Raw genomic sequence first — 19,758 nt, forward strand, 5'->3', positions numbered from 1 at the left:
CCAAAGGAGAAATACGAAAAATAGCTGAAGTATAATTAGCAATAAGAGCATTTAGTCAGAAATTATTATTTGAATATTGAGACCATCTGCAAAGGAACTTTAGTCCTTTTTTGATCCTTTGGAATTCTTTAAAGAAGAAAAACAATTATTTATTCAAGTAATTCTGTTTATATTGGTTCTTTCTGTTTGCTTCTTTCCAGTGATTGCTTGCAGAGCAGCCAGCCTGTGTAAGAACAATAATGTATCCTCCAGGAAAAGACAAAGGGTTAATCTTAGAACAGAGAAATGCACTTGAGAATAGTACAATGCTACAAGTGTCCTTCAGATTCATCTTGAATCCTGGCACCGGTTCAGATCCTTACTGGCCCACATGAAGGAATGCTGTAGAAATAGTATAAGTGGTTCAGAAGGAATGATGCCCCTTGGCACTATGTGGGAGCCACTCCTGCCACACAGAAATGAGCGTTGACGTCTGACTTCTGAAAGATTTGTCACGATTCTGGGAGAGGCAGTACTGTTTGTTTGTTTGTGTCTGTTTGTTGATAATGCCAGGAGATAACTGGAGATAACCTATTCCTAAACATCCATTTCTTACATCTTATCCTTCCCATTTGGGAAGGGTAGGGAATGTGTATCTGCATGCATAAAGAGAAGCTTCAACACAAGTCTCTCAGAATCAGGGAGGAGTTTTCTACTTTTAAGTAATTCCTAACCATTCTTTAATGAAAATATCATCTGGTTTATGTTATGCAAGTTCCACAAACTTTCAGCTTTTGTACTTCACTGTTCAATTTAAATCAGTTTTTTCATAAAATGTAAATGCATTCAATGCAGCACTTTACTTGGTTTTTGAGAGGAAATTATATGATTGACTAGATAGTGGTAATAGAATAGTCTGCCTTTTTTTGCAAGATAATACTGGCTTATTGATAAAGATTCTGCCGTTCCTGTGCAATGTGGGATGCCACTGTGATATCAAACGTCCTGCTGTTTTATGCTCGCCTAGAAAAAGTCATCTTTTTCCAAGCCTGTTACTTAAGGCTATGGCTTTGCAAATTCATTTGTAATATATCTATCCAGTCTACATGCTTCACTGTTAAGCAACCCCACAGCCCTTCCAAAACTTCTCTGAAATAATGGAGAATTCCATAATCTTAAACTGGTAGAACTGCTGTTCTGAAAGTTTGTCCTGAATGTAGACATCCATACTATTTCTATATAAATCAGAGAGTACTAATTGGGTACTTGACCCCGTGTGTTCCTTTTACTAAATAACTAATATTTAGAATTTCAGACTTCTGAAACTATTTCTGTTCAAAAATTAAAAAAGGAAATCATAGTATTTGATCTTACTTTCTTGTTCCTTCAGGTACCTTCTCATCCAGTGCTTTCCTGTTTCAATTCTCTGTTTATATAGAATCTTTTTTAGGGATCCCTCTTGCAAAGTACCATCTTCCCTGCTAACCTGTTTTCCGGGTTGTGCCATCCTGTCTGTTCAGGCTGTGTTTGTCAACATTGGTTTTTCACCTGAAATAACATGATATAAACAGATTAATTCCTAAGGCCTTTTTTGTTGTTTTTAAGTAAGGAAGGAGTTCAGGATCCTAGAAGGAAGCTGTACAAGACTCATCTAGGAAAATAATTCATCTCCTCCCTCTTTCTTTTGCTTTCTACCTTTCCTCAGCACCTTACAGGGCTTTGCTGGCAGTTTCTTGGTGTCTTCTTTGGATGGATCTTGATGCAGATGGGTTTACGCAGGTTTAGGGTCCATGAATCTAAATAATTATGTGAGAGTGTCTCATCCTTTGAAAATGACCTTTTTGGATACTTGGTCTTCAATACTCAGTATACAGCTGTGAGATGTTAAAGTAAAGCCTACCACACTTTTTTTTTTAGTTCTTCCCTGTTTAGTTATCTGTGTGGAAGAACTTCAAAAGTCACTTCCAGATATGGGATCCTTCTTTTCCTCTGTCATGTTCTGCTAGTAATTTTTAGGTCTTACATGCCAAACAATATTCAATTGGTTGACATAGCACCTGCAAGGATATTTTGACAAAATGGTAGTTTTTGTGCATTTTCTGCAGTGCCTTGGAAAGACATAAACAGTAATTAATTCCATATGAGTTTAGAAGTGTGATACCAACAAACTGCTTTGATTTTCTTTTTTTTTTTTTTTGTAATCTTGATGTGTGGAGTGACATTTGCAGTCGGAGGATCTCAGAATCTGTTAAGGACTGGAAACTTCAGAGAAAGTAGAGGAAGGAAATGGGAGGAGTGTGTTGCAAAGAAGTGAAACGAGCGCTTCTTGTCAGTATTTGCATGACTTCTTGCTGTGTTCTACAGTGTGGCTAACCTTTACCTTCTGCTGTGCCAGAAATGCTGTCTGCTCTGTATTAGAGCAGCACTGCTCATTTGCCCTGCTGCACACAGCAGAATTGCATCATGAGTTGATGGGTTTTTCATTGTTGTTCTACTTCAAATGATAAACTGTACCAATCTCTGGGGTTTAAATGCGTATGTGCAGTCTAGGTTACTGCTGCAAGAAGAGTCCTGTGGCAGAAGCTGGAATAAGTTCTCTAACTTAGGAGAAGGTTACAGGATGAGAGGATCCCACATTGAAGGAAGTTGAACTGACCCTGAAAATTACCTATTTTCAGTCTGTTTTGGAATTTGTATGAGCTATGGGCTTTCTATGAGCACATGCTAAACATTTCCCTTGCATGGGGATGTCTGCTTGGAGACTGTTTGACCTTTTTCCTTCTGCAGTGGTAGGAAAGAGTGGTTTCTTGCAGATGTTGAAAAGAACGTCAATAATAGCTATGGTCTAACCAGGTATTAACTACTATCCAATGCAAAATAATCTGGAAAATAAAGTCTTTGATGTTACAAGTGTGGCAGATTGGTCAAACTCCTCACTTCATTTTTTCTTCCTTTCATTATTTCTGTCAACCTAATTTGCCATCTGTAAAATGAAGGAAATAATACATTTTCATCGTCCAGCAATATTGTGAAAATAAATTAATATTTGTGAAGGGATATGAAGCACTCCTGGTTTTGATTTATGAATATTTCTTTGGAGTTGTCCATGACATTTCTTCACTTAAAGAAGGTATCAAGTTAAATAGCAGGAATCATGTTAAGAGTGAGAAATAGATTATCTGTCTCTAGGAGCAGGTGAAGCCACTTTCTGCAGCTGTTTGTGGTTGTTGGTTCCTCAGAACTTCACCAGGTTGTCAGTATGTTGGTTTCATTCTGACAGGTAGATTTTGGAATTTTAGTTGAGAATTTGTGAGGCAGGAAGTGTTCAACTCACTCCAATAAAAGTTTCAGTTCTTACTTCGTTGACATTTAATATACTGTAGTAGCAAGAAAACCTTTGGGAAGATGCACTGGGGTATTTCTAATGACGAGCTGTGATGTGAAAGAGGAGTCATCTCTTGCTCAGACACAGCTGTTACTGCAGTATGATCTCTCTAATGAACTGTATGCATGAACCCATAGTACCTTGAAACCTCCCTGTAACACATCTCAAAGACATACCAAGGTGTTTTCAATCAGTGAATAGGATTTTGTAAATTAAATCTTGGGTCAAAGTTTTTTCTTCTTCCACAGTGTGCTGCCTGTGAAGTGCCGCTGCATGATTTAGGGGTGCCTGCAGTTAGGAAGTTTTGTACTTTCCATATTTCTTTTACTGTGTTTTTCTGCTCAAGTAACAAACTCAACCTGGTCTGTGTAAAGTTCAACTAAAGCTGAAAATGTCTGACTGACTAGATAACTGAGAGACTTCAATGGACCTCTAAATGTCTCTTCACCTCAACTGTTCTTTAATTCTGTGTACAATGAAGTTCTTGTATTCTCTGATAAGCTTGTGTTTAGTTGAAATGAAAGAGGAGCAAAATCTTACTAAAGGTTAATTAGAAAGGTATAGATTCAGTCATGTTCTTTAACTGAGAGTATTCGTTTTAAAGACGTTGATAAGTCTAGGCACTACTACTACTACCACAGAAACAATTGAACAGTGTTGTGAAATCTGTGGAACTTGATACTTGAAACCAAACACAGGAAAACTCCTAAAATAGGGATTGTCTGTAGGAGCCCAAGGTCCTATGTAGGCAAGTGCAACAAAACCACTGCAAATGTTTTGTTTGTTTTCTGCACAGGAAAGAGTTGTATGTCCTTTCAATTTTTTTTCCTTCTCTTCCTAGTAGAAATTCCTAGACTATGAGATACACCCTTTATTTTGGGAGGAAGTAGTGGTGAGTTCCAGCTGAAGTATTGGAAAATCTTTCTTGCTGCCTGAGCGCTGGCTGTTTTTTAGGGACTTCATCCTTCCCCTGCATAGTGTAGTCTGGCATGCGATGAGTAGGTACTTCAGAGTACATTAAAAGCTGTTCTGGAGGTTGTGAGTAGTCACTGCCCATGCCTGTTTTACTGTTATACTTTATTTTACAAAGGGTGCTTCTATGAAATGGAGCTCAGATAAGTAGTTTATTTTGTTCATTGCAGAAAGATTTGTACAGTTCTTATGTTTGGATCTCGGTATCTGAACATTTCAAATTAAAATGTAGGAATGCTCACTCACAGGACAATGAGGCTGTTCCATCTATTGGCTAGTATCTGAGGAGTCTCCAATATATATATATCCAGTTTATCTCATGGCACATATTTCTGAAATGTATGTTTATTAGGCTGATGCTTTGTTTTCTTCATTTTTTTTTTATATATCCTCTAAAATCTAGTAGGGCAGACTGCTGCAGGGGAGAGATAAGGCACTGTGTCTGAGATTGCACAACAAGTATAGCAGAGGTGTAGAACTAATCCCAGCATTGCATATTCTATCCACAGAGTTGTCTTGAGTATTGTGCAAATCTTAAAGAAAAACTGTAATAAAAAAGAATTTCTCACTTCAGAACCAAGAATGTTTTGTCATATTTTTATCGTCAAATGCAGTAAAATCTGCCAAATTTGTGACTCATGTCCATGCTTGGGTACTGCATTTGCACTTAATACAGCAACAGACTGTTGCCTTAGGCACATTACTTTGAGACTGTGTTGGAGCTTAGTTCTTTCATCATAACCCTGACACTGGAATGTGCATGCACTGAACCGTTGCAATTGTGTGAAAAGACCTTGTGAATATTTTCCAAATAAAAATGTTCTTGTCACCTTTCATCTGCAAAAGCCACTGCACGTATCATTCAGACAGTGTTCTCTCTAACATACTAAATTGCTGTGCTACCTAAAGCCAGTAGTGGTTAGTAATTTATTTGCTGGTTGCTGCCAGAGAACTGAATTGTGAGTACAATGAGACACCATGGAGTGAGTGCAGGGCAAAAAGAGTCTGGTAAATTGTTCTGTTCATTGTGTTTGAAGGTATTGTAGTGTGTACCACATACAGGAAGTATGTGGTAAAAATACAATCTCAAATAGTACTGTATGCACAAATAGCCTTTTATTTAATCTTTTCTTATGCAGAATGTGTTTTCCTTTGATCTTGTAAAGAATAATATGGTTCTAGCCTGCAGCAGGAGGTAGGCTTGCCAGTAGGGATGTATTGCAGTGTATATTTAGTCCATTATAGCTGCATATATCTAATGTAGTATCAGCTGCTTAGAAAAAATGTTTTACACTCTAGATTTTGTACCTGTTCAATTTTGGCTTTAGCACCCAGGCAGTTAAAATATTCCCTAATCCTACTTAGCAGTAATATGTGCTGGACTACAGCAGTACCCTCAGTCGCTAAATGATTGAGAGGAAGTCTTTTGGGGGGGATCCATGTAACTCTGTTTTCATAGGACTTGCACAAGAAACCTAAAACTATTTCTGCTCAAATAAAACCTTTAATGACCTTTTCAGTGTCTTCATTGTAAAGATCAAATAAACTGCTCTAATGATTATAGAATAGCTGTGTTGATAGTTTTCTGTAATGAAGACCTTGGCACAAATACTTTCCTGGCTGCAGAGACTGACATTTTGACCCTTCAGAATAGTATTTTGTATAATGTTCTGATGAGATTTTTAAGTGCTTGCTCTCGGCAGTGTCCCATCCTTTACCATAACTGTGACATTTTCATGAGACATCAGCAATGTTTGAGACTTCATTTCTGCAAGTATGTCTGTCCAAGGAGGTATTGAAAAATAGACCACAGGGTTAGCTGGTCATTCTCCGTGTAAACAAAAAGGATATGGAACACTTATGCTTTTTTACAAGGCGTAGGAAGGGCAAGACTAAAGGCTTCTGGTTTGTGTTCTGTAACACAGAATAAAAGTATTGTGGGGAAAAAATATTTGTGTGTTGACCATGGAGTCCCCTGTGCTTTTCTCCCAGAGACAATCCCTTCTTAGCATTATCTTCTCAAGTCTCTCTCTCCACTGCCTCCTTGTCACAGTCACATTCTGTCATTTGGCTAGTCTAAAGCTTTAGACATATTTCTCTGTGTGGGAGATACTAGGTTAAAATACAGACAGGCATTCTTTTTGTAGATGTGGTGTTTAAATTCCAGTCCTGAAAAGCCTGGCCCTGTACCACTGGACTTCAGTGCCCTCCTACTGTTTGATGTAACCTGAATGGCCTCTGTCCTCACAGTACCAAATTGCTGGTCTTGTGCCTCTTAGCACATCCCCAGCCTCTGACTGAAATATCCTGAATAATTTCTTGTTCTGCCTCAAGCCCTTTTTTCTTACTGACACTGTAGGTGAAAAGGTAGATGCATGTTTATTTACCAGGAGCCATTTCATTGTGTAGCAGTTGGCTCTGATTGAGTAACCATGTGTAGAAGCACTGAGTCCCATAAGAAGAAAATAATTGGCAGTGCTGTTACATCTCCCATCATGCGTTTCATTTAGCATTAATAATTAGTTAACCTCTCTTTTGGAAAGAAATCACTTCTTTGAGCTGTTTGCTGAAGGATGCTTTTGTTGTGAAATAAAATACTGAAGTAATTTGCACTTTTCTGATAAGAAGAAAAAGGAACACAGAGTGTTAGACTTAGTTAAATGAACATCTTTTTGCTAAAAGTCTGCTTCTTACAGGATGTAAAAATACCAGTTTTCTGTAGCTTTTTGGTCCTTTGTACTATACCCATTCCCTTTCTCCCAGTGTGTTAACCTCATCTGTCTTTGACACACTCCCACCAGAATGCAGATAACATTTGGTATGGCTAGGCGTGAGCTACCTACATACTTCTTAATTAGCCAGTGTGTACATACGGGTTGGCCAGCTGGCTTTCTCTGAACAGAATATGTAATGTTGGCTTTTGCCTGCCTTTCCCTCAGTTCAGCTGTTCTTAGACATCTCTCTTGTACTCATCCACTAACTTTCTTTTTTTTTTCCTTCGGTAGACTCTTAATAGCTTTGAGATCTAGATCATACCAGTCATTTCAAAATAAACTTGGAAGAGACAAACTTCTAGGGCTGGGGAGGAGGAGATTGCTAAGAGAAAATCAGGTCAGTCTTAGTTTAAATCAGTGACTATCCTCTCTCCAAACTGTAGTTTAGTTTGCTATGTGTAATGTTTCAGAGCTTGATTCCTCCTGATTTAAGCTGTGAGATGTGTTTAGGAATTTGTTGAATGTGGTCCAACATTTAATGTGCATTTAGTACATGGAACTGCACTAGAAGTAGTCCAGAGCAAATCTGCCAAATGTGACTAGTGTAAATTTGGGATTTTTGTTACCAGCTGTTCCACTCTACAGATTTGCACTTGATAATTCTTCTTGCTAATTTAGATGTAGCCATAGTTGTCATTTTCAGTAGTGTAATTCTAATAAAACATTCTGAAGCATTCCTGTCAGCTATTTATAGCAGAAATTTGGTATAGTTGATTCACTGTTTCCTAATCTGCAGTAAATCCTTATTGAAAGAGAAGGATTTTGTTTGTTTGTTTGGGTTGTTTGTTTGTTTGCTTTTCTTCCCTGCAGATGAAGTAAGATATGGGAAACACAGAAAAGCAGAGGTAGTTGAGAAGATGGCCTTACTCTAGATCCCTGCTTTTTAAATGCAGATGCTTTCTAGAGGAGGAGGGTAGATGCAGTGTCTTGGAAATTAATTCATCAGCTACTGGTATTCTTATAGAAGATGAATCTTGTGCCCCCTTGCTTTGATGTAGTACTAGCAGTCAGGTGACCTTCAAGGTCAGCTGTACAACAGGGCAGTCAAAGAAAACCTTCCCAAAGCATCCTGTAACATTTTGCTGTAGGTGTTGCGGGGAAGACACCCTGAACCAGAAAGGGAACAAGTAGTTCAGTGAGCACCAGAACTAATGATGCTTAGTTTCTTAGCAGTGTGTGTCTTCTGGTTGACTGACTGGTCATGTGCAGGTTTACACTGAACTTTCCCCTCATAACTAAGAGAAAAAAGGAAAGTGGTTTACAAAGGCCATCTCATGGAGTTTTCTTACAGGCGGTATGTCATGAAGCTCATATTGAAGCCTTCCCATGGGAAAAATGGCGATGGATTATTATTGTTATTCTTATTATCCACTGGCTACTTTTTCCCATGAAATTTGTGAGTGCTTAATATGTTTGAAAATTTCTGCTATTGTCAAAAATAAAGAAAATCCATCTACAGGCTTGGAAGTCATTAGTGAATTATACATGTGCACCTAACACAAGGACATGTGCTTTGATTTCTCAGAAGACCAGGCTAAAAGATATAAAGAAGTGAATGACTGTGGCAGCAGCACCATTGTAGTACTGCATAAATTCCCTGGTTTTTTACATAGGTTCAAGACAAGCTTTTTCATCAGTGCTAGATGTAAGCTTATACAAATTAATACAGTAACTTGTTGGCATTAGAGACTTATTATATTACTGATTTTCTGTAGCTAATTATATCTGAAATTCTGGTGGTTGGTGGGATTTGATGGGATTGGTTTTTATGTCCAGGGTTTTTTATATGAAATGATCCTAGTGTTTTATGTCACTTCCCATAGATCTGTCTAAATGCTTACCTTTGTTACTTCAAGGAGAAAATAGAATTTTTAGTTCCTTAGTTGAAAAATGACTGAGAGAAGAGTTCAACAGTATTTCCAGTACTATGACTCATGATTGGTAATGAATGGGCAGGAAAGATATCCAAACATAAAATAAGAATATCAGATTTTGTTACATACAGAGAAGTTTATTTAGTAAATAAACTTGAAAAACTTGAAATCAGTTTTTTTGAGAGAAAGCACAGCTCTCTGTGTCTGTGTGTCAGATGAAAAGCAAGGACACTGCTTTTGTGACAGAGGAGAATAATTTGAATGTAAAGAGTTTAACTTTTAATTTAGGGTTCTGGTGATATAAAATGTGCCATCAAGATTGCCTAATAAACCAGTAATGCATTAAGAAATGGCTCTGAGGAAAACTGAAAGCAGACAAATCTAGGTTTCCCTGGAAGACCCTGTTAATGCTTAATTCAGTTAATGTTAGTGTTAATTCACTATGAATGCTAACACTTGTGTTTAGACCTTGAACTGAAGTGGCATTGAACTCCAGACAAATGGAAATAAAATTTAAAATGTCAGTAAAATCACTTCTTCAGCAGAAAATTTTATTGTTATATACACTATATAATCACACAGGATTGAATAGTTTGCCTAATTTCTGGGCCACCACAGTGATATTTTAATACTTTTTAAACTATTTTTAAACTACCCTTTATGAAAAATATTTTTTCTCAAATATGTGAAGCATTTATGTCTGTTTTAAATTTTGCACAGCGATTGTGCAACAGGCAATCTGGCACTTGAAACACTTTATGGAAATAGTGCTGTTTGTTAGTCTTAAAGTGTGATGGTTCTGCTTTGATAATCCAGTATGTGACACTCAGTTTTAATGAACTTCCAAAGCAGATTTTTTTTCAAAACATGTTTGGCTTGGGTCAAGAATTTCATGAATTCACATTTACTTTTGGTCACAGAATGGGCCAGGTTGGAAGGGATCACAGTGGGACATCTGGTCCAACCTCCCTGCTCCAGCAGGGTCATCCCAGAGCACACAGGACAGGAGTGTGTCCAGAGGGGTTTTGGATACCTCCAGTGAGGGACACTCCACAGCCCCTCTGGCTGATCTGTCCCAGTGCTCGGTCTCCTGCACAGTGAAGTTCCTCTCATGTTCAAGTGGAGCTTCCTGCACATCTGCCCCTGCCTGTTGATCATTTGGTAAAGAAAATTTAAACATCCTATGCTTTCTGTTTTCATTTACTTCTATTTGTATATTAAGCTAACTGTATTATTAGAAATACCTTTAATTGAAATCTGTTTTGAAAGTGTTTTCCTCTTACCCCCATACAATACTTGAGGCTGGGTTTTTTTGTTCTACTGTTTTTAAAAATAAACTGCTGCTGTCCAGGTAAGACATGCTGGGGGTCCAGGCCTTCTGCGAAGGGCAGCTTTTGTTCAGATCGTGTGGTTTAGCCCCTGTAGGTGAGGCAAATCAGATCAAGGGAGCCAAGCCTAAGCTAATACATTTTACTAAGCTCATGAAGTTTGGCTTCTTGCTGTCATACCCCAGGGAATGACAGGGGAAACCAGGAAGGGAAGAGAAGCAAAGCAGGAATGGAGGTAGTTTCAGGGAGCCAGATAGCAGTAAAAAAGGAAGGGAAGGAAACAGTAGCATATGCAATGAGAAATATTCTGATTAAAATAATAAAGAAAACTTTGACCCGTTGTTTTTTTTTAAAGTAGTTGTAATCATGATATATACAGTGGGAATTGTTACAAATGAAACTTACAGAGTGGATTTGAGAGGCTGAATGAGCAAAATCAGATTTATGACTTGTCACTTTTTAAACCCATGAAACAGATGTTTGCTGCTATGGAAATACACTGTATTGAGTCTAATGAGCATGATATTCTGTGAAGATTGTAACTTGTTGCTTCTTTTAAGATTAAGGAAAGTTTTTGTAAATTACAGGAAACTCAGTGTCATGTTTCTTTCTCTTCTTTGAACTGATAATCATTTTTTGTACCTGGAGCTGTTATAAAAAGTGACTAAAAACAAAAGGCTGATAACCACGTGCTTTGACGTTCATTAAAATTGAACAGTCTGCATAAATCCTTTTAACACTCCACAAATGAAGGGAATGTACTAATGTTTCTTTTGTCTTAGGTAAGAGTAGAACAGTAGGAGTTTCACAACATTGTATCGTGTATGGTAGGGGAGACAAGGTTCTGGTTATAGAGTGTGAAATTGTTTCTAATTAATCTCTTCCTGTCTTTTGTAAGCTTTTGGTTAGTGCTAAAAAAAAAAAAAACCAACAAGACAAAACCCCACCTCCTCAGGTGTAGGGGAAAAGGGAGGAAGACAGCAGACCTTAGTGCAACATTTCCTACCTCTCTGTCTCAAGGATTTAGCTTTTTGAACTTTACTTCCCCTTCTGTTCTGGAAGATTAAGAAAGTAGCATGTTACATTGTTGTATACAACAGTATTAGTCTTGGACAAACATTCAGATTTTCCATAGTTACACTTTGTGGGGGATGGATGTGTGGGCGGGATGTAGAAATTTGTTTGAATATCGACATCTCATGTCAGGTGTAGTGTGTGCAAAATTGTTTTCTCAAAGTCATCTGCACCAGATTTGTTGTTCAGTTAACTGTGTCAAACAAAAATAGTGGCCATGGTCCTAAAGCAGCAACAAATTCTCTATGTGATGATCCCAAAATTTTAATGGTAAAACAACAATAAAAGTGTTGCATTTGAAATGATGACTCGATCAGGCATAAAATTACAACAATTCAGTAAGATTTTGATGATGTAAATACTTGTAACAAAATACATTAACTCAAAACACCAATAAAAGGTCACCAGCTCTGAAGTGCTGTCAAATGCAGTTTTACCTTTTGTGTGACCTTTCCTCTCAGCCATTCTTACGAGAAGGGTGCCTCTTCCTTCTGTGGAAGAGGCAAGTCAGGCCTCTTCCATTATTTGAATCTGCAATGACACTTGTTTGGTATATGGTGGAGATGAAACACTACCCAGCACTTGGAGCTTTATATAGATATATCTGTCTCTAGTGGTGGCTTATATAATTGATTTGATAGACAGTGGAAATTAAGGTTTCTAGTTCCAGGTTTAAGCTTTAGAAGATTTTTCTTCTAACAGGCATCTCTTGATCCAACAGAAAGGATAAAAAATCACAAGACTTGACTTTCTTCCCATACTACTAAGAGCATACAATATTTCAGTTTCCTAGGCTAGGAGGCTTAATTTCTCTGCCCAGTGTTGCTAGAAACCTTGTTCATCTTTCTAAGCCTTAAGACATTTAACACAAAATGAGATATTGAACCTATGAACCCAGTAAAATAGCCAAAAATGTTCAGTCTTCCAAAAAGGTAAGCTAGAGGGATGAGGCAGTTTAGCAGCTGACTTGGTGCTTTTTTCATGACACCATCCCCAGCAACAGCCACGTTAGATCTTTTGGGGTTTTGCCCCAAGGTTTGAGCTGCATGTGAGGAAGATGCTTGAAGCCAGGTGTCATTATTAGTCATCTTTTTTGGGGTACTATTCAGCTCTGCTACCATCTGCAGTAACATTTGTCCTGAAATGACACTGCAGTGTGTGTATTTATGTAATGTTGTTTGTTTGTTTTTCAGACACAGAATGAACCCACTGATACAAGATACAACTAGCTAAACAGCTATAAAATGCCCAAATTTGGGTCTACAAAAACAGTTCAAGTTGAAAATTCTGACAGCAATAGCACCATGGTGGAAAAAACAACTGCAAGAAAGGTAAAAATTATATTAATGCTCATTTAATTTCAGTAAAATGAAGCGTATTTCATGATTTTTGTTGCTATAATTGGAAGAAATAAATATGAATCTGTGTTCTGATATCTTCAGTATTGAAAAAAGTTTTACATTTTTACATTGATTTAACTGTAAGTGAAACTGTGGGACAGAATTCAACTTTTATAGTAACTTGCAAGTTAATTTAAAAGGAAGCTGGATGCTTTGGTTTTATTTGATGTAAGTTAGTGTATAGTCTCCATATCTTAGCTAATATGAAGTCTTCATATACTCACAAGAGCAACAATCCGTACTTTATTTTATTTTACAGTGTGTTACTCTCTGTAGCAAAAACACAAAACATTTGTGAAGGCCTGTGACAGAGCACAGACCAAAGAAAAACACCAGTTTCCAATATTCCTTTGTAACACAGGGACTTGTTTCCCTCTGTGAGGGAGGACTTAAAAGCCAAGTGCTGCACAAAGCTTAAAAGCAGCTCCTGTACAAGGGAGTCCCATCTAAAAATTGTACAGTCTGTTTTTGAGGGTTGGGGAATGAAGGAATAGGGGAAGTCTAGTCATGCTGAAGGGTGGTTTGTTGTTTATAAATGTGAAGTATCCCATGATTTTCAGAGCTCTGGAGACAAGTTTCAAATCATCCATTTCACCAGTTTGTCTGCCTGGTACACTTGTACAATAGACCACGGGTTATCTGTGCTACTAATGAGTAACAGAAGCTGGAATAATACTCTGCATTGAGAATGATGAGTGACGTGTATATTGCCCTAAGGAGAGAGAATCTGTTTGTTTCCCAACAATCTTTAGAACTGTCTTCTCTAGAAGAGGATTTTGTGTGTGTGTGGTCTTACTTACTCTTTTGTCAAAGTCTGTATTCTCTGCAAAACCATTTCATGAATGGATATAACACAGGAAGAGGTTAAAAACAGGAAAAGATAAGATCATTCAGCATCTACTTGTAACTTTTTGTCTTCCAAAAACATTCATAGAAACCTTTAGAACTTTTAGTCTCTTTCTAGTTTGTTTCAGTAAAGTGAGACAAAGGTAATTCTTTCTGCTCACTCTGATGAATTACTTAGCTAAGAAGAGGAAGGTAACAGAGTAAAATGAGGAAAGGAAATTGACTTACTAGTAAAGGATGAAATAATTTTGGGCTTTCTTTTTTTTTTCCCTATTTTTTCTGGTCCTTGTTTAAGATATGGTCAAGTTAACTTAAGTGTTATTCAGCAATTTAAGGAAAGGGTAGGGAATGGAAGTTTGACAAAGGCTGTGAATATGGAATCTCAGTGATGAACTGGTTAAGTTGATACCAAAAAAAGCAAGCTGATAATGTGCTTGCACTGTTCTATCCAGTGTTGCTCACTGTCCACCCTGCTACAGTGTACAGCTTGATATTAGAATAATGGGTTTGGTTTGGAAGTGTATGATATTTAACAATGGGCAATATAAGATCCTAAATAAAAATGGAGAATTATTGTTATTATTAATGGAGAGTATAAGTGTTTCAGTTCATGTTCTTATATTCAGGTTTTCAGCATAATCAATAGAATTGTCATATTTTGAGAAGAACTGAATATATGGTTTTGTTAAATAGTCACTTAAACTGTCACATACCTGTTCTCTAACACTTGGGACAATTGTCAGAAGTGTTCAGCTGGCCTTTGACTAATCTACACTCCTCAGAGTGGATTAGAGAAGATTAAGAAAATATTGCCAAAATGTCATAATTTCCATGTAGCCAAGAAAATTATTTGAAATCTGGCAGGCAAAAGGCTAAAGGTAAAATGTGAGTTTGAACAACAAAGTCATGAAGACAAGTCTGTACTACATACACAAACATAGAACTCTGAAGTAAAGATTGACCAGGCCAAATCAACAGTGATAGTTTTAATGAAATATCTTCAAAAGGTAATGGAAATATCTGTAAAGCAAATAATGATTTTTTTCTCAATGCATAAACATTTGCAGCCATGAATTTAAAAGTAACAGTTCTTAAAGCATTAGAAGTGTGGAAATGTTAGGGATTCACTAGCTAATGTAATTGATATTAGGAAGTACTAAGGAATAGTGTGAAATAATGTTCATAAAAAACAGTGCCTCTTACAAGTGAACAGTAACACTAAAGGATACCACTCCATTAAAAAAATCCTCATTCTTCACAAAATAAAAGCTGTAATGACCTAAATGGCATAAGACTATTCTAATGGGTAACATAAGATAAAAGAAAAAACACTTGCAGGATTTTATTTCCGTTTCATGGTTTTTACACTGTTTAGCTAGTTCTGATTGTGCACTCTTAGCTGTTGACAGAGAAATGTAGTGCAGTTACTGTTGTTATTATTAGACATAATCTTTCATATTTGTCCAGAAATTAATGCTTATTATGCAGCCCTAACAACCAGTGAATAGCTGTGTGAATCAGCTATGTGTTCAGGTCTTCTGAGAACTCAAAAAACCCAATTAGAAATAACATTCCTGTTAATAAGCTGAGTTTATATCATGTATGCATTAGGGTACATGTATTTTTATTTCAATTGCCCATCTGGCAAGCATATAAAATAGTACAAGTGTATACAGCAACTAGACCATCTAATGTTAGTATGAGGTATTTTGTAAACATATGAACATGATGAAATTTTAATTTATCTGAATTTGTACTTAAAGTGGCCAAATTCAGGAAGTAAAAGGAATTAAACTATGGATATGTCATCCAAAGGAGAAACACATTTGGAGTTTGTAAGAATTAATTCTCTCCTTGGAAGACTCCAACAATAGTGCCCAAAAGCATTTAATACCATACAGAACACGCTTCAGTATGTAATTATCTTGAAAGGCAGAAAAAGAATACTTGTTCTCCCAGGGCTTAGTACATCTGCTAGATTATATGGCTCTCTGTTGTCTCCTTTTGTGTCTTGTCATTGATTGTAGCAGTACCAGACAATAGAGCTGGAATGGGATATCAAGAAATTGTCCAGATTGCTGTTTGTTAGCCTTCTGAGACAGTTCCTGTTGAACAGATTAAAAATGTGTTCCTCATCATAGCACACTAGTATGGTTTTGTTGAAAGAGAAAATTCTTCCTTGTTACTACATCCTCCAGTGAGGCATGCATTAAACGTTGAGACACACGGATCCAGTTCATCCATTTGCCCCAGAGTAGAATAAGCTGTACTCAGTTCCTGACAGATGTTTGCCAGACCTTTTCTTTAAAGGCTTGCCTGATGGAAATTTCTGTCTCCTTGGGCAGTTTATTCTGATACTTAATTATGCTGACTGGCATAGAGTTAGATACTTAGTAGAAGGATAAATAACCTTTGCTAGTCTCCTGTTGCAGTCTAAAGCCATTAAACGTTCTCTAGCTGCAGTGGACATGGAAAGTATGTAATGCTTTTCACTTTGCAGCAGTAGTTTAGTTTTCTGAACAGCAGCATGTCTTCAGTGTTTTATCTGATTAGCAGTTTTCACTGTAGATTAATTACCCTCTTTAGAAAGTCCATAGGACTTACAGGCTATTTTATAAAAAACTTCAGCTTCATTTTAGCTTGCTTCCATGTGTCACATTAAGGTAATGCAGCAGACCTGTTGATGCTGAGTTTGGAACCTTTGGACACTGAAAAAGAGCTGTCCATGCTGTTGCAGTGACCAGGAACAATTGAACAGTGAATGCTCACTCTTTAAAATAGAATGCCTGGTCTAACCTGCAGGTTTTCTACTTCCTTTTCCTATTTCTACTTCCTCTACTTCCTTTACTTGAAGTTAAATCCAAGATGCCATTAAGAGTTTATCTTTTAACACAGATTTTTACTGTGATTGTACAGTTGATTATTTTTATCAGTTTGTAGGACCTTGGTTTTATCCTGGCTTTTCCTATTTTGTTTTGTATTAAGACTGCTTTTCAAATCATTTTACATTTGCCTTGCTGGGTCTCTTTGCTTCTCCCTCTCCTTCAGTTGTGATGATGTCTGCATATCTGATTGTGTCTCTATTTCAGCATTGCCAACGAAAATAATAAATAACATCAACTTTGTACAGACTTCTCAAACACCCTGTTCATCCTTTTGGATTGTAAAGTCCACCACTGAATGCTGAACCTTTATTTCCACAGTAGCTAAGGAACAAAATAGTCTCCTTTTTTTTCAGTTTCTGTGTATTCTGTGTATAGCCTTTTTATATTATTTTCAATGTGCTTTTATTTATATGAAAATATGTATTTTCAACTCTCTCCTCCTAATTAGATTACCATAAAATTAATTTTCAGTTATTATTCAAAAACTAATGCATCAGTCATATTTAACATAATACATATAAACAAGAATGAATGTAAAGCTATCTAATTACTTAAGCATGTTGTGCCTCTGTGAGCACCTACTGATGTATTTTATTGAGGAGTGGCCCCAAAAGAATTACGTTTAAAGATTACCAACAGCAAAAAGTTGTGGGGTTTTGGATGTTTTTTCTACAGAACAGGTTGAAACTAATGTTTTCTGCTTAGGAATTTTAGATTATTTTTAGTTCATACTTTTTATTGCATAGTACCTAACGTAAGATAATATTCTAGAGAAATAAATAAAATTTTGATGCCACTTCATCATATTGTGGGAAATTCACATTCATAGATAGGAGAAATAATTGGTTTGTTTGAAACAAGGGATGGAAAAGCTCTTGGTGAGGTTGGGCTCAAATGGGAGACTTGTGTGTGTGGTGGAAGAGATGGGAAAGGGCTTAATGGAGTTTGGATCTGCTCTTGCCTAATTAGAGATGCATTTGGAAATTTTGACTTGCATCAGATGAATTAACTTCTTCCATAACTAATACCACAAGCACTGTATGTTCCAAGGGCCTAGGGGAGTCTTGAGGGATTTGGGTTTTTAGATTTTCTTGTTCTAGCATGTAAAAAAAACCTAAAGGCTGCTGTTTCCTTTGGGATTTTGAAGGAGGGTTGGCTTTGGTTATGATGTATGGGTTTTATTCTGAATTTTGTTTTGGAATTTTGTTTTCTTATACATCGGGAATTCTGTTGACACAAATTAATGCCTTCTTTGTCATTTCCCTTGAACAGATGTTTGTCTTCTGAAAGTTGTAGTGTTTGTTTGCAGGTTCTTTTTCTAATCACTTCTGCTTAACTTTTTGGCAACATTTTAAACTCAGCAGGTCAAATGATATCTTCCTACCTGAGTTTGGCTTTTTCTATTAAAAAAAAAAAGGAAGGTGCCTTTGAGAACAGTATCTTTACTTCAAGTTATTTTTTAGTTTTCCACCAATCCAAATAAATCTTCAGAAGTACCAAAGACAAGCCTTTTGGTTTTCAGTGATTGGCAAGGCAGTGTATGTTCTTCTTCTACCTTTAGGAATTTAATCTATTAGTAATTTCATCTGATCATGTGTTAGGAATGATATAAAACTGTAAGTTGTGACAGCTGACAGAGTGAGTAACGTGTTTCTGCAACATGTATTGAACAGACAATATGTCATTGCATCTCAATTGGCAGGCTAAGATGTTGGGATTTGCAGAGGGTTCTCTCAAGCAGCCTTTACACTAACTTGGTATCTTTTACATTTCTTTCCTCCTATATTAGTGAAGTTAAGCATAAGTTAACAGTGAGCCTGTTTAGGTTTTTCTCTGTTTATTTGCAATATGATTTATAAGCCAAAATCTCTAGATTTTACAACTCAAGAATCCAAATAGCTTGTACCTGTTGTTTCTACATTTGATACCAGTTTTAAAAGCTTCTTCATAGATTTTTCTCAAATGAAACATTACACTGTTATTGTTGAAATAGAAAGGGAGTTCTGTATTGATGGTTTACAGGGTGGGAGTGGAGGCAGGGGAGGGTAATTAGAGGGGTTTTTGAAGGTGTCCAGTTCAGTCTGAATTGCAGTGTGGGCTTTTAATGTGCTTCTAGTGGGATTGTTATGGTCAGGGAAGGAAATTGGGGTGGTCATCAAGATTTGGCAAATTCTTTTCAGTTTGTGTTGTTCCTTTGCTAATTAATTAAGCCTCTAAGAGTGAACAGCATTTCTACAGTGATGTATCTGAAAGTAGGAATAACATAGAAGTTAGTAATTTAAAAGAGAAACGACAATTGATTCTTTTGTTCAAAAAAATTTTTAATACACGTACTTATACACAAGCACATACGTTCTCACAAATCAGTCTTTTCAGTCTGAATACGTTATAAGACTATCCTGCTTTATGCAAAAATTACTTAGTATACTTTTTATTTATATTAGAGCAAGGACAAGATTGCATCCTACAGCAAAACTCCAAAAGTGGATAGGAGTGATGTGGGGAAGGAGATGAAAGAAAAGTCTTCCATGAAACGTAAACTTCCTTTTACTATTAGTCCATCCAGAAATGAAGATCGCAATTCAGACACAGGTAGAACCTTTTTATTTCCTTAACTAATTATTTGTTGGTAAGATACGTCCTAACTTAATTAATTGTATATTATGTTTTTACACTGATTTTTTTCTCTTTAAAAAGAATACTAAATATAAAAGTTGCTTGCTTGCTTCTGATTGTTGCATCTCAGTCTGATAGGCTTTCATCCTGTCATTAGCAATAGCCAGCATGCCACCATAGCTGATCTATATTCTCCAGTTGTTTCCTAACCTCATTCTTTCTTTCTGTTTCAGTAACAAATCTTTCTTTGTATTGTCATCTCTAGAGGTCCATTTGTTTGAACGAGTAAACAGATGAAAAACCATGTGAATGCCTTGATTTGAGACACAGCTGTCAGCCTGTTGTAGCCTTTTTTGGGGAGGGAGCATTGGATAGATTGGTGGATGTACTGTCCTTCATAGAAGAGGTTGCTAAGATGACAGAGCTAACTAAACCAGTCATGGAGAGCACACTTCCCTTTCAGTTTAAGTTCCTATGATCTGTACTTTTTCTGCACAGACTAAGTAGTTCTTCCCAGCTTAAGCTTATTTATATTAGAACTGATTTCAAGGCCTCAGACTGCCATTCTTCACACAGTTCTTTTCAAATCAAGGTGGAGGGAGCGGGATGCATTCCAAGAGGTACA

The 19,758-nt window shown here is 36.8% G+C and overlaps 1 protein-coding gene across 2 annotated transcripts in view; it reads left to right on the top strand.

Moving 5' to 3' along the window:
- The window catches only part of ANKRD12 (ankyrin repeat domain 12), a 58,691-nt gene that overhangs the window by 6,277 nt on the left and 32,656 nt on the right, over positions 1-19,758 (top strand). Inside the window, exons 2-3 of one of the 2 annotated variants that reach the window (XM_063396420.1) lie at positions 12,580-12,717; positions 18,962-19,109. In XM_063396420.1, coding sequence (XP_063252490.1) covers positions 12,631-12,717; positions 18,962-19,109 — 235 coding nt within the window. In that variant the 5' untranslated portion in view covers positions 12,580-12,630. Of the gene's footprint in view, positions 1-12,579; positions 12,718-18,961; positions 19,110-19,758 lie in introns of those variants that run through there. The other variant, XM_063396429.1, reaches the window with a different exon arrangement.

Source organism: Prinia subflava, chromosome 1 (assembly GCF_021018805.1).
Source record: "Prinia subflava isolate CZ2003 ecotype Zambia chromosome 1, Cam_Psub_1.2, whole genome shotgun sequence".
NCBI classification, from domain to species: Eukaryota; Metazoa; Chordata; class Aves; order Passeriformes; family Cisticolidae; genus Prinia; species Prinia subflava.